General features: G+C 35.9%; 1 protein-coding gene across 1 annotated transcript in view; it reads right to left on the bottom strand.

Annotated features, from left to right (window-relative positions):
• The window catches only part of DNAH12 (dynein axonemal heavy chain 12), a 59219-nt gene that overhangs the window by 16807 nt on the left and 29304 nt on the right, over positions 1-13108 (bottom strand). Inside the window, exons 38-54 of the mRNA XM_077184526.1 lie at positions 12804-12942; positions 12552-12718; positions 11268-11523; positions 10779-11078; positions 9848-10026; positions 8076-8268; positions 7775-7936; positions 6272-6466; positions 5348-5481; positions 4970-5132; positions 4440-4520; positions 3207-3383; positions 2712-2843; positions 2194-2283; positions 1095-1235; positions 720-961; positions 232-379 (exon numbers count right to left, since the gene is read on the bottom strand). Coding sequence (XP_077040641.1) covers positions 232-379; positions 720-961; positions 1095-1235; positions 2194-2283; positions 2712-2843; positions 3207-3383; positions 4440-4520; positions 4970-5132; positions 5348-5481; positions 6272-6466; positions 7775-7936; positions 8076-8268; positions 9848-10026; positions 10779-11078; positions 11268-11523; positions 12552-12718; positions 12804-12942 — 2899 coding nt within the window. The remainder of the gene's footprint in view (positions 1-231; positions 380-719; positions 962-1094; positions 1236-2193; positions 2284-2711; positions 2844-3206; positions 3384-4439; positions 4521-4969; positions 5133-5347; positions 5482-6271; positions 6467-7774; positions 7937-8075; positions 8269-9847; positions 10027-10778; positions 11079-11267; positions 11524-12551; positions 12719-12803; positions 12943-13108) is intronic.

The following is a 13108-nucleotide window of genomic DNA, read 5'->3' on the forward strand; positions in this document are numbered from 1 at the left end:
GGTCTCTTGTTTCTAATATGGTATTTTGGAGTAAATTATAGGTGCAGAGTAAATTCACTGATTTAATTAAATTCAAATCTACAAAATATTGGATCAGCAGAATTGATCCCATTGCTTTACCCATGAGGTTTACTAAGCTATCATTAGGTAAATTACAAGGGATTTTTGAAGCCTTCTGCAGTTGTCTCAAAAAACCAAAACATTTATTTAACTCTAAGACAACCTTCTAACCTTGCACAGTTTGCTCCAATCTTTGGTACAGTCTTGTCGAAATCCAGCAGTAAAAGCTCCCAGATATGCTATTACACCAGCTGATATCAGAATATCACCTGTCAGATTATCATATTCCACTTGAAGATCACATGCAGCTTGATTCCATCTATGACAAGCAGAAAAAAGTCATACTGAAACCTCCACATTAATGATATTGATGTTAAAAACCAACTTGGTTTTGTTCATCTTAGCTAAGAATAGGTGAAAAATATGAAAACCTCATTCATGTATTCTATTCTCATTTTGAAGAGATTTCTGCTACAATTCTCCCAGTGTTGCTGCCCATATTTTTATGCTACAAACAACTAGGAATATTTCAAGGTGCAGGACATTTTTTAGTGTTACAGTCCTCAGACAGAAACACAGCATTAAAGGCTTAGAGAACATAATTTCAAGTTCTATTTCTATAGTGGTTGTTTTATCTCACATTTGAACTTTAAACTGACCTTGTTTTCTCTCCACCAAGGCCTCCAATCAACTTCTCTGCTCGTTCCAGTTTTTTAGCACACAGATCAACCTGGAATTCCAAACGAGCCTTTTCTTCTGTCTTTTCAGCGAAGGTTTTTTCCAAAGCAGCCAAACGGCCTTCAACTTCTGCAAGTTCTCCTCTCTTTTGATTCAACAGCTCCATTGTCACTGCCAAGGACTCCTCTGCCACTTTTAAACGTTCTTTTTTGGGTTCAATCTCCTATTCAATTACAACCAATCCACAAATGCTTTAGTACATTTGTGTAACTTTATTAGTAAGTACAATGCTTAGGGTGAATACACAGAGCAAAGGAAGATTCCATAGCACCAAGGGGCAAGGACCAAAACCACACCTTTGATACCCTGTGAAAAACTTCCATTCCCTTAATCCATTTGCATAAACCCTCTGCTGCTGAGGAAGCTTTAGCCACCACTTGTGGATCAAACTCTGGATTAGTCAGGTACTCGGTCCGAATCTTCTGCATGACAGCGTCCTGGGGACCAAAAGCATTTTAGCCCATCAGATCTCACAGCTGACACTCCCAAACTGAACTGATTCATTGCCATTTCTCTACACAATGACATAACAAAGAACTATTCCATAATAATTCTTGTAGAAATCACTGCTCATTTGATTGTTTTGATCTTCCTGTCATGTTACATAATCTTTTCCTGATTTCATTCCAATCCTATCCTTACCCTTTCTAATCATGCATTTGCTGTATCTTCCATGTGGCAGCTCCATAAGCACATTACAGTCACACAGAAGCCTTAATTTACACTGCCCCTTGTGCAAAACATACAAATTCCATTATTTGCTGTCTTCTTCTCAATACACAACTTCGGGGACACTATTAAAATTCATTTCTCCTAATGTAATACAAAATGTAATTGCTTGTGCCTACTTTTGGGGATCAGTTTTATAAAGGGCAAAGAGTATTTTATCAAGTACAAAGCATATTCAATTTCCAATTAATTCAGCAAAGGGCAAGAATCACACTCTTGGATAAAAGATCATATTTGAAAGGTTATATAGCTAGTACATTTCTGCATTTATTGTATATCTGCCAGTATAATTAACAAAATATTACTCATTTTGTCATCATTCATTCATTTAATCAAAAATAATACAATTAGAAAAAGATGTTAAGAAAGGCAGCAATGGACAGTCAACTACAAAAAGAAGTTTATAATGCTGAATGGTTGATCTAGTAAAACTAGCAAAAAAAGAAAAAGGCATAGGAAGGCTGGACATGGATCAAATGTCCATTGGTACCACTGAAAAACCCCAGACAACTCCCAAAACAGAATATGTGAAATGAGGCTAAAAGGACCCAGGCTCAGAAGCAACTGATTGATTTGGACAAATGATGTCTCCAAAAAGCATTTTCTCATTTGTTGTTTTTTTCCCCTCCAGAAAGTATCTGGTAAAAATTACTGAAAAAGCCTTACCGGAATGGGTGTCTCAGAACAGGCCTTCAATTCCTTTAAGAAATTAATGTTGCCAAGCATTTTCTGGCTTACACCCCAATAATCCCAAATCTACAAAACATAGTAGAAAATACTTTTTCAGGCTTTAAAACAAATACACATACAAAAAATTACAATCCTCATTTAATTAAAATTCATGAATATTTAATACTGATAATCTGGTATCTCCTTGAGATGCCAGTAAAGCAGAAAGTCTGTCAGATCAAACATTTCCTTCCAATCATACTTTCAGTCAAAAAGTAAACAGTGTTTCAGGGAAGTTATGTATTTTCTATTCTCAAGAAATGTGTAAAGCAAATTAAATCTGGCACATTAAAAAATTTGGAAAATAAGGAATTCTGAAAGTTTTCAGTAAAATCCTGGATGGAGGTTATAAGTCTTGCCTACTTTAATGGACTTGGGGTTATCTTGTTTATTGGATAAATGTTGGAAAGAACATGAATTACATTTTTTTTCCAGACTATTGTCTGCCATTTTACCTTGCCTCCAGATCCTGAAGGATCTGCAATTCTTTCAGGTTTTTTTTCTCTTATGACACAGACAGCAGCCATGACAAGTTTGACACCAGAGGGAGGATTTTTCATTGTTTTGACAACTGCTATATCAGAAGGCTAAAATAAAAAATACATGAAGTATTATGTCTTTCTCAGCACTCAGTAGATGAACTGATAGAAAAAGAGGAATTATAACACCATTACCAATGAACATAAGTGATAACAGAGAACTTTTAGAAGGGATGATACAATGTTACCATCATGATTAACAATATCCATCACTGTCCTCTATGCAGAGGAAAAAAAATTAAATAAATGCTAATAAACTGTAAACTAATGATTAAATAAAATTATGCTTTAAAAATTTCAGGTCAGAATATTTTTGATACAATTTTGTGTCATCTCTTATTCTTCAAAATTCCTGCTTCATTTCAGAGAGTTACATAACACTTTCAAATGCTGAAATTTAGATCAGCTTGCCTTCAAAGTGTCAAGAGCACCAATTGCAGCCTCCATGACCGGCAATGCCTCTGCCAGGTCACTCTCACATTCATTTTTCAGTGCCTGAGCTTCTTCAGCTTTTGTTGTAGCAATTTCTTCATCCACTTTAACAATTTTTCTTTTTTCTTCTACTTCTGCAGATTCTACTTCTATAATCTAAAGAAAAACCATGAGTGGGCTTTATTTATATTGTGCCATGAATGATCAAATAAACTGAAATTATCTACTATAGAACTTATGGAATACTGTAAAATATAAAGGGACCATTGAAGTTTTTAATATGTTAACATCATTTCAATTTATGTTAAGGGAATAATTTCTTAGCATATTGCAACATCATCACGGAGTTCTAACAGGAGATAAAGTGATATCAGATTACTCTCAAAAAAAGCTGTTTAAAATATGTTTGAAGTTCAGGAAAAGCTTCTCATGTTTGCACATCACACTGTAACTAAAATGGATGAGCTTTTACAGGGAGTTTTAGCTTCATAGTCTGTAACACTGACTATTGAAATTTATTTTCTTTTCAGGGATAAGTCAAGCCTTTATCCAACTCCCTTTGCAGTCCTAGGGAAGTGGCATTCTGTTTTCTTAGAGGCAGAAGAGATATCACTGTATCTGTAAAAGCACTTAGGAATCAGAAACAAGTGGATAACATGTCAATTAAATCATGCATTTTTGGTGATGCTACAGTCACATACTAAATAAATATGTGTATATATTCATATACTGGAATTTTCAAAACATCCAAGATTTTTGATCCTAAATCCCACTAAATTCCCAGGATCCTTTTCTAAATCAATCTTATAATCCCTGTGCATGCAAAGACAGACCATGCAAAACTGTTCTTGTTTGTTTTGTCATATCTGGTCACATGGAAAAACTACTTCAGGTTTTCACAATGTTTGTGAATCAACTTGGGAAACCTGATTCAATCACTTTTAGCATGAAAGTTCCTCTAACATCCTTCAGCAAGGAGCTTAGGCAATGACTGTATATCCAGAGAATGTATTTTATATAAAGAATGAAATTTTATTTTTGTTCTAAGGCTATAACCATAAATAACCAGTGTCAGAATACTGGAAACCTGTGTAAACAAGGAGTGAGCTCAAAAACCTCAATTCAACTCCTACTTTCTGAAAGTCACACATCAGTGAAATAAGACACATGCTTACATTAAAAGCCACAAAGCTGTATTTGAATAAACTCTACCTTCATCATGCTTGCATTTTCCACTTTAGCCTCTTCCAGTTTGGGCTGCAGCTCAATTAATTCTATTTTCATCCTACCAACCTATGCATATACAAAAGAATCAGGTGGGATCCAGAAGGGTCAAGCACAATTTCCAGCAATTTCTTTAAGACCTAGATTTTACCTAATGACTAATTTATGGATTGTTAATGTAACATTCAGTTTCAAATCAAAACATTCCCAAGACTTATTTTTATCTCCTACATCAATGTCTAATTCTAAGAACTATGATCACTTACAGTCACCTGTTAACCACCAAAGAAATGACAGCTCTGTTCATATGCTACTTTACAATATATGCTTAGAGATGTATGGCTTTAGCACAAGATCTGTGATTGCAGGAAAGAAAAGGCAAAATACATTTGTTACTTTTACTGTTGAAGATTGAGCTAAACAAAATCTGAAGTAGCACTTTTGAGTGACTTCTCCAGAAAAAGACCTGCAGTTGACAAACATTTCCTAATTTCAATTCCATGTTTGTTGTAACTCACCTGTGACTCAGCAAAAGCTAGTTTATCTAGCCCATTCACATATTTCTTCTTGGCTTTCATTACACTGTCTCGTTTCTCAGTAAGAAGTCTCTGAAATGCAGCAATAAGCTCAAGATAAGAAGTAGGAGTAACATAATTATGGCGTCCCAGGCTTTGTAAAAACCTATTTAAAAAGTAAAAGAGTAACTTAAATTTTGATTTATTTTTTGTTTATCACTAGCAAAGTTATGTAACTGTTTGATTGAAATTAATAATTTCAGTGATTTTATATAATTTTTATTAAGGCAAATAGTTGTGTTAACTTTTAATATATAAATGAGTAGCATTGAACTCAGTCACCTAATACTTTATGATTGTTTGCAACAGCCATAGACTGACCTTTCAGAGAGTGACAAAACTGAAGTATGAAAGTATTTACAGATGGGCACAACTGCCTGGCGCTCAGTGTCTGTCAGCTGAAGTGTTTCTAGGAACTTACTGGCCACACGTTCAAGGGCATCTTCAGGCCACGGCTGAGGGAGAAGTGAGGAAGGAAGAATTTGTAAAATCCAACTCTTAGCAGTCTTCAAATGTTAAATCAAGTTTTACCATCCAAACCAGCAGAATGAGACACACTAGTCCCAGCTGTGTCCCAAGAACAATGAACTGATAAAAGGGTTGGTTAGCTCAGGCAGCACCTATGCAATCTCTCCTGGCAGCTCCTGGTTGATCTTCTAGCTCAAAGTACACAGTAACATTCCATCCAAACAGTTCTGTGTCTATTGTCCTTTGGCAGAAAAACTAATTGACATCAGCTGGGCCAAGCTGTAGAGCTAACTGTGCTTTACTGAGAGCAATACTACTAACATTGATACTATTTCTCTGAGTTTTATTCTGCTATAAAACATCTACTGATGAACATCAGGATTTGTATTTGCTGGTCGTTCCTACAACGGATGACCTGCTTAATAGGCAGCCAAAATTAAGATAATTTCAAAGTCACAATGAAATGGTTTCTCTAGTCCTCTAAAACATACACATTATGTAATAAAATTACAAATTTCCATCATCAAACTAAGACTATTCATACTTCAGAAACATGTAGCAACAAAATTTAACTTTATTTAAATGTAGAAATGTTGAGATCACACATCAAAGAGCTCCCAAAATATTACAGAAAAGGCTTATGCAATTTTAAAATTTTGGAAAACAAGGAGTACTTCTATAAGGAAGATAAAAGAAAATCTAATGGCACTTAGAAATATAGAGTGCTTGAGAGCTGAAGCAGATTTTGGAGGAAATAATAGAAATATTTTCCCATACCTGGAACCAATCAATAGTACAGCAGTTGATGAGAGATGGAAACTGTCGCAGACGATTGCGGAAAGCATCTCCAATTGGGCTGAATGCCACCACAATGTGGAGATTTTCTTTGCACAAGTTCACAAAAAGTGCATACAAGGCCAAGGGACTGAGTTCTTCACCTTTATCAGCAGCCTGAGCTGCTGCACGAACACCCTTAGGAATAATACATAGCATAAAAAATTTTACATAAATTCTCATTAAGCACATCTGAAGTCCTATAGCAATCCTATTAATGGTAGCATCACCAGGAAATTAAACTTTTTAGTGGAAATGAAACAGGCAAAATAAAGTAGAAAACCAGAACAAGTAGTAAATACTGTCTGAGAAGAGGATTGCACTATTTATCTGTGACCCTTTCAGCATTTGAATGTGTTCCAGAAATGATCATCTGCTGCTCTGAGCAACAGAGAGTAGATCATAACAATAGAGTAAAAGAAGAATTCTTCAGAGGGAGCAAATTTAAATGAATAAAAACCAACTTTGCTCCAGCTGGCACATTGTGGATAGCTACCAAGTTCCAGCATATACCCTCTGATTATGTTCACACAAACTATAAAATTGGAAAAGAGCCATATTATTTTAATATTGCCACTATATACCTGGTAAGAATGAAATAGTAATAGAAAAAGATCACAAGAATTATAATCTAACTTCTTTGAAAGATACATGAATTCAAGTATCAACATGCTCCATAATTTAAGGGCAAGAAAAACCAGGAGTAACATCTATAAAGTGATACAGATATTGTAACAAAGAACATTTGTGTGTGTACTAAGAACCACTTTGAAAATCGACTAGAAGCATACCCACTTAATTTAGTAAAAACATACAGAGATAGGGAGACAGCACAGCATGTAGTTCCAAATATTCTTTGCAACATGAAGTTTCCAACTTGACGTATACAAAGATTGATGTCTCTCCCCCCAAAACTGGGACTGCTATTGTGAAAATCCAAGCCTGATTTAAGTTAATTTTTTTTTAATTTGCCTGAGTACATTGCATCCTTACTTCTGAGCCTGAAGTCACAGAGCACCTTTGCCCACTATGAAATTCTGTCTAACAATGCCCTAGTGCCCCAGAGAGTTGGAGTCTATTGAGAAAGGGAGGCCATGTGTTCCAATAAAAATGTCACATCTTTGCACTTCACTGATCAATGAAAACATTATGATGCACAATCTTGTCCTACACAATACACTACAAAAATAACCACAGCCACTGGGTATTTGTGAACAATGCAAGTTCTCTACATGCACAACTTGATGTGTTTGTGAACAGAGCACTAGGTCAGAATTAAAGCTTGCAGTTGGCATAAACTTCTCTATAAGTTTACTAAGTTGATTTATCTAAAGCCTCAAAAAGAAGTCACAGAATTAAGTGCAAATGTCCAAATGCCACATTTCACACTGAACTGACCAAGTAGATTAAAAGGGAGGTGAAATTAAAGAGAGTTTCTAAAGATACCTCTATAATTTCTTGTTTTTCATCTGCTGCAAAAATATTGGGAACCTCTCCTGTGTTGAGGACACTGTCAATATCTTCTAAAAAACTTTCTTCTTTAATTTGTGCATCTGTGATGAGAAATACAGTTTTCAAGCCTTGAACTCCTGCACTCTTCAGAAGTCTCTGAAAATGCAAGACAGTAAAAATTGTACATTCCAAAACAAAACTGTATGTTCCAAAACAAAATTGTAGGTTCCAAAACAAAATTTTTTGTTTCTTCTTTAAAATTAAGTCAAAATGTAGCCAGGTTATGAATACTCACTTTCAGATCTTCTCTCCACTCATTTGTACCGTAGGTCTTGGAAATCTCTGGTTGAAAAACACACATTCTTGCCATGAAGGCTGCCAGGCGGGTCAGAGACTGCCGCCCGCTTCCCCCCATCCCAACCAGCAGAGCATGGCCCCCAGACTGCTTCAGGATGCGGCTCAGTCGAGACAAGTGCTCCAGCATGTACCTGCAGTGGAACACACTCATCACCCAAAGGGCAGGAACACAGGGCACCTGTGCACCCAGAAATCTGGGAAACAAATCAAGGAGTAACATCTCAAAACAAATTTCTGAATGCAGGGTGTGGTGGGGTAGAGAGGAAGAGGAAGAAAGAGAGTGGGCATGAACCACAAAACAAAATAAAACTTATAATTCTGAACCACAAAATAAAGTAAAACTTATGATTCTTCTATTATACAAATATCAGTGTGTAGCTAAATTACTGCAAATTGCTAGAAAGAACATGCAGAGGTAAGAACAGGAGTACTGTAAGGATAAATGTGTTAAAGGAAATGAAAACCATTACTTCTCTACTTCAAAATAACAGCAGTATTACCAATTTTAACTTTCTTGAAGAATAGCAATTTCAGTATCCTTTTAAAGTAACCACTGGGGGAACATGGTTTATATCAACAAACATCTCCCTTTCCTCTACCTGAGACACTGCTTTGTAACTTATATGTGGAATTGACATAGGAAGCAGTATCTGCACATTACTGAGAATCCTTGTCAAAACTCAGGCATGATTTATCTCAGAATATGAAGCAAGGCCTATAGGAGATCCCCTGCTTAAGCACAGAGCACGGGGTAATTAAAGCAAGCTGAGCAGCTATTAAAAGTAGTCTCAAAAAAACTTTCAAACATTTCAAAAAAGATAAATTCTTGTTTATTTTTATTGGTTAGAAAAATAAAAGAAACAAATTCAGATGTTATCCATGAGACAACTCTAAGGCTGCAGTCCAACAGGCTCTCCTGGCTGCTGTTCAGTGAGGTCACTGCAATATTGCTCCTACACCCAGGAAGTGGCCTTTGATCAGAGGCTGCCAGCTCTTCAAATGAGAGCCTAGCTGTACATACAGGCTCTCAGAAATCCAGCTTGGCAAAATGACCTGGACTAAAATAAGCTTCTACTAGAACTGCTTGAAGTAACCCTCATCACCACCTTCAGGAAGTATCGACGTGTCAGGTTACCCTGGCAAATATGAAGAGGTGGTAATCTCTAGCAACAGGGAGGAGGAAGGAGTTTGACCTCCTAATCTCTCTCAGCTGTAGCTCTGCATGATCACAAGTTAAGGTAACAATAAGGGCCTGCAGAGTCTAAAATTTCACAGGATTAGCTGCAGCACCAGCTGGGTGCATGGCTGTGCTGCACAACAGAGCGGACAGACAGCTTTGATTGTGAACATCTCCCTCGTGGGATGCTTGTCCTTGGGGAATGAAAGTCCAGTGACATCCATCTTCACTGGTGACAGAGGCCTGGGAGAAGTACAGCACCTACCTGATTCAGTGCACAATGTTTCTGTAACAACTAAGGAAAATATCAAAGCCCTTTAGGAGAAAAGCTTCTCATTATTTACTTTCAGGTAGAAAAAGGAGAAGCATGAAGAAAAATTCAGTATACTTCCATTCATAAAGGTGTAACACTACAAACACTATAAAGGATGCAAAAAGGAGAGGAGACATACAGAAAACCACAGTCCACAAAATTGAATATACTGAATTATCAACTACAGCTTAAAGCTCTTAATAAAACAGATCATAAACACCTGAAAACAACAAGGTTCATTCTTGTTTTCTGGGTTTGATTATATTCATCCAGACACTGCTCCACAATATCACTGAACTCCTCAATGCTTGGAATCTCAACATAAAGTCTTTCATCTCCCTCAAGGTCTGGATCCATGTAGTCACCAAAACACAGACTTCTCATGTTTTCTTCTGTTACCTATGGCAAATATTCAGCAAATTATGAAGTCAAGTTTAATATTTAGTGGATATATTTCTTATTGTAACTTTAGAAAACAAAGGAGAATTTAGACAAATACCCCAGACACAAGAATAAGCACTCCAAAATATTTTGATTCACACTCTTCAAAATTATGCTTCCTGCATTGAGCTATACAGTTATTCTTAATTTTTCCAATAATTATTGGAAGATTCCAATAATTTGGAATTCCTGGAATTCCAATAATTCTTCGAAAAAAATTGGCTCAAATAGCCACTAACAGTCTCATAATCATGACCTTCAGATTACATCAAATTCATACAGATGTATATTATGAAATGGACAATTAAGACCACAAAGTTATTTCTTCTATACATGAAAGCAACTACAAAAGGATATAAAACAAACAAACAAACAAACAAAAAAAAGAAGGCATAAAATATAACACACTGACACAGCATTTTGGATACTAAAATTTAATAACAATCACAGGATGCAGATGTACAAATTTATTTTAAGGAAAACTAGCACATTTTAAATTTAATATTTTTCAAAAAGAATACCCATGTACAACAGTTAAACCCTCCAGTAAATTTTTCATTTCTACACTTTTCTCCTTATGAAGACATTTGGCCAAATTCAACTCAAATTTTCATGTGCATTTGAATCAAAATTTAACCTATAATTAACTCTCATGTCCTAAATTTGCAATAAAAACAATTCTTTTGCAACAGGTTAAACATGATACTCACAGATGAGCTTCCTTCCTTCAGGTGTGCAAAAACTCTATCAAACACTTCTTTGAAATGCTCTTTCACAATATCTTTCACTAGATTGAACAACCAGGTTCTGTCATCATCTTCCACCAGACGGTCGTAGAAGACACGGAACACCTCGTGTACAAACAGCCGAATCATCACGTGTTTGTTCTGAACTGCACTTTTCTTAATGAGCAAACAGCCATGGATAACCCGGGAAAAGTCCCGCAGGTTGAAGGTATAATGAGATTTGGCTGGTGTGGGCAAAAGATTTTTGATGGCTTTCTTATATACCTTCAGGTAAAAACAATAGAGAGCAACAAAATCAAAAAAGTAACACTGACTGTACTGTTATCATGATTCTTAAATGTCTTCTGAAATGTTATTTCTCAAAAAAACCCTTTCACACTACATAATTGTAGAGACAAAGGAACTTCAGTGAACAAATTGAAGGAAATTCCCAGTAAGGTATTGGCCTCTTACCTCTAAGGTGGCAGTGACAATTTGATTTCCAATAGTGGAGAAGTCAGGAGGAAATTCATTAATCTTTAGGTAAAGAGCAACGACGGTGGAGAAGATGCGGATCATTGTCTCATCGCTGAAAGAGTTGATGCTGCAGATGTTGAAGTGCCGCAGGAACCGAGGGGTGACAGGGTTCCTCCCACCCCCTGGGGGCCCCATAGCAGCCAGCAGCTGGACATCAACCAGGGTGATTTTAGAGGTGTCCTTAAAATCATACCTTCCAAATAAAATGCCATGTCACACTTAAATACAGATATAACACATTTGTTACACCTTAGATGCATCTATATGCGAGACCACCCCCTGCATGCATTAAAAAAGTATTAAAATATATATATAAACATAGTAGGCATTATGTAATATAATATATATTTCTATGTATTTTATCTTTTTAAAAACAAACAACCCCTCCTCCCCAAAATACAAAAAAACAACTAGTCCTTTTACTGTGCACCAGTTAATCTCAACATATCATTTCCTGGCTGGAAAGAAAGATTATTTGTTTAAACTGCGTTCTGTAAAACCTGATACGAAATTTTGAGTATTAAAACTGTAAAATATCAAGGTATATCTCTATTCAAGAGCAATAGATATTGGAGCAGTGCCTGGAATCACAAGAGCAGCTGTATTTGAGAAGTGCCTGTTCCTATCTTCCAATATAAGCAAAGCCAAAAACCTTGAAAGCAGGGAAGACTTTCAACTTATTTTATTTCATGCCTATTATCATACCTGATTTCACTGTGAATTTGAAAAAAACATTTTGAGATCTTGTTAAAAAAATTTACTGAATAATGAATGAGAAACATGGATAATAGGGGAAACCAACATAAGAAATAAAATCAGAAGTTTTATATAACTGCATATATATAGATATGTACAGAAAACTGCCAACTCAATCTAAGGTGAAAGAGAAAGAAAAAGAACAAGAAACTACATTGGAAAAAAAAGTTAAAATAATCAAGGTGTAAATGAATAATTTTACTTACATATACTAACTCTGCTGCTCAGCACTAGAACATTCTAAAACACTCAAAATTAATTTGATCATGAATTTCCTAAACTGAGTAGTCCTTAGAGAGTAAAATACAAGTTGCTTCAATTTTAAATAATGTATTTTTATATAAATTAAATTTACATTAACATTTACAAACCACTTCAAAAAGTTTTGAAAATAAAATTCAAGGGAATAAAAAAGTAACAGCAAATACATCAACAAAAATTTTCAGTTGTATTTCAAATAATTACCAAAATCCATGGTCACAGAACTGTCTTAAAAGTTCTATAGGAGGCTGTGCCCCATACTTCTCCAAAGCTGGCATATTCATATCATCTACAAAAATAATGCACTTTTTTCCCATTGGAGGGCCAAAAACTCCTTTGCGCCTCTTGTCCAGCCTGGCCATAATAATGTTCTGCAATGCAAACAGGACACTCAGAGCACAGATTCCATATTCACATCCACAATGTCCTGAGACCAAAATGCTCTGTTCTACTAACCTGAGTCTGATTGGCACTGGTCCGAGCTGAGAAATTAATGAAGAACGGGAAGAAGCGCTCCTTTTCCAAGTGGTTCATTAACTTGTCCTTGACATACACGGATTTCCCAGTCCCTGTTGGTCCCACTAGAAGCAGTGGTCTTCACAAAGAAATAAAGCACAAAGACTGCAGAAACCTAACATTGTCAACTAAAAGCAGCTAGGAGTCAAAGGTTTTACTAACTTGCCCTTCTTGTTCTACCTCCAAAAACATTACCTGCCTAAAGAAGAAACTGAAGTGTTCTAAGACATTCATTAAACCCTCTC

The sequence above is a fragment of the Agelaius phoeniceus genome, chromosome 11, assembly GCF_051311805.1.
Source record: "Agelaius phoeniceus isolate bAgePho1 chromosome 11, bAgePho1.hap1, whole genome shotgun sequence".
Lineage (NCBI taxonomy): Eukaryota > Metazoa > Chordata > Aves > Passeriformes > Icteridae > Agelaius > Agelaius phoeniceus.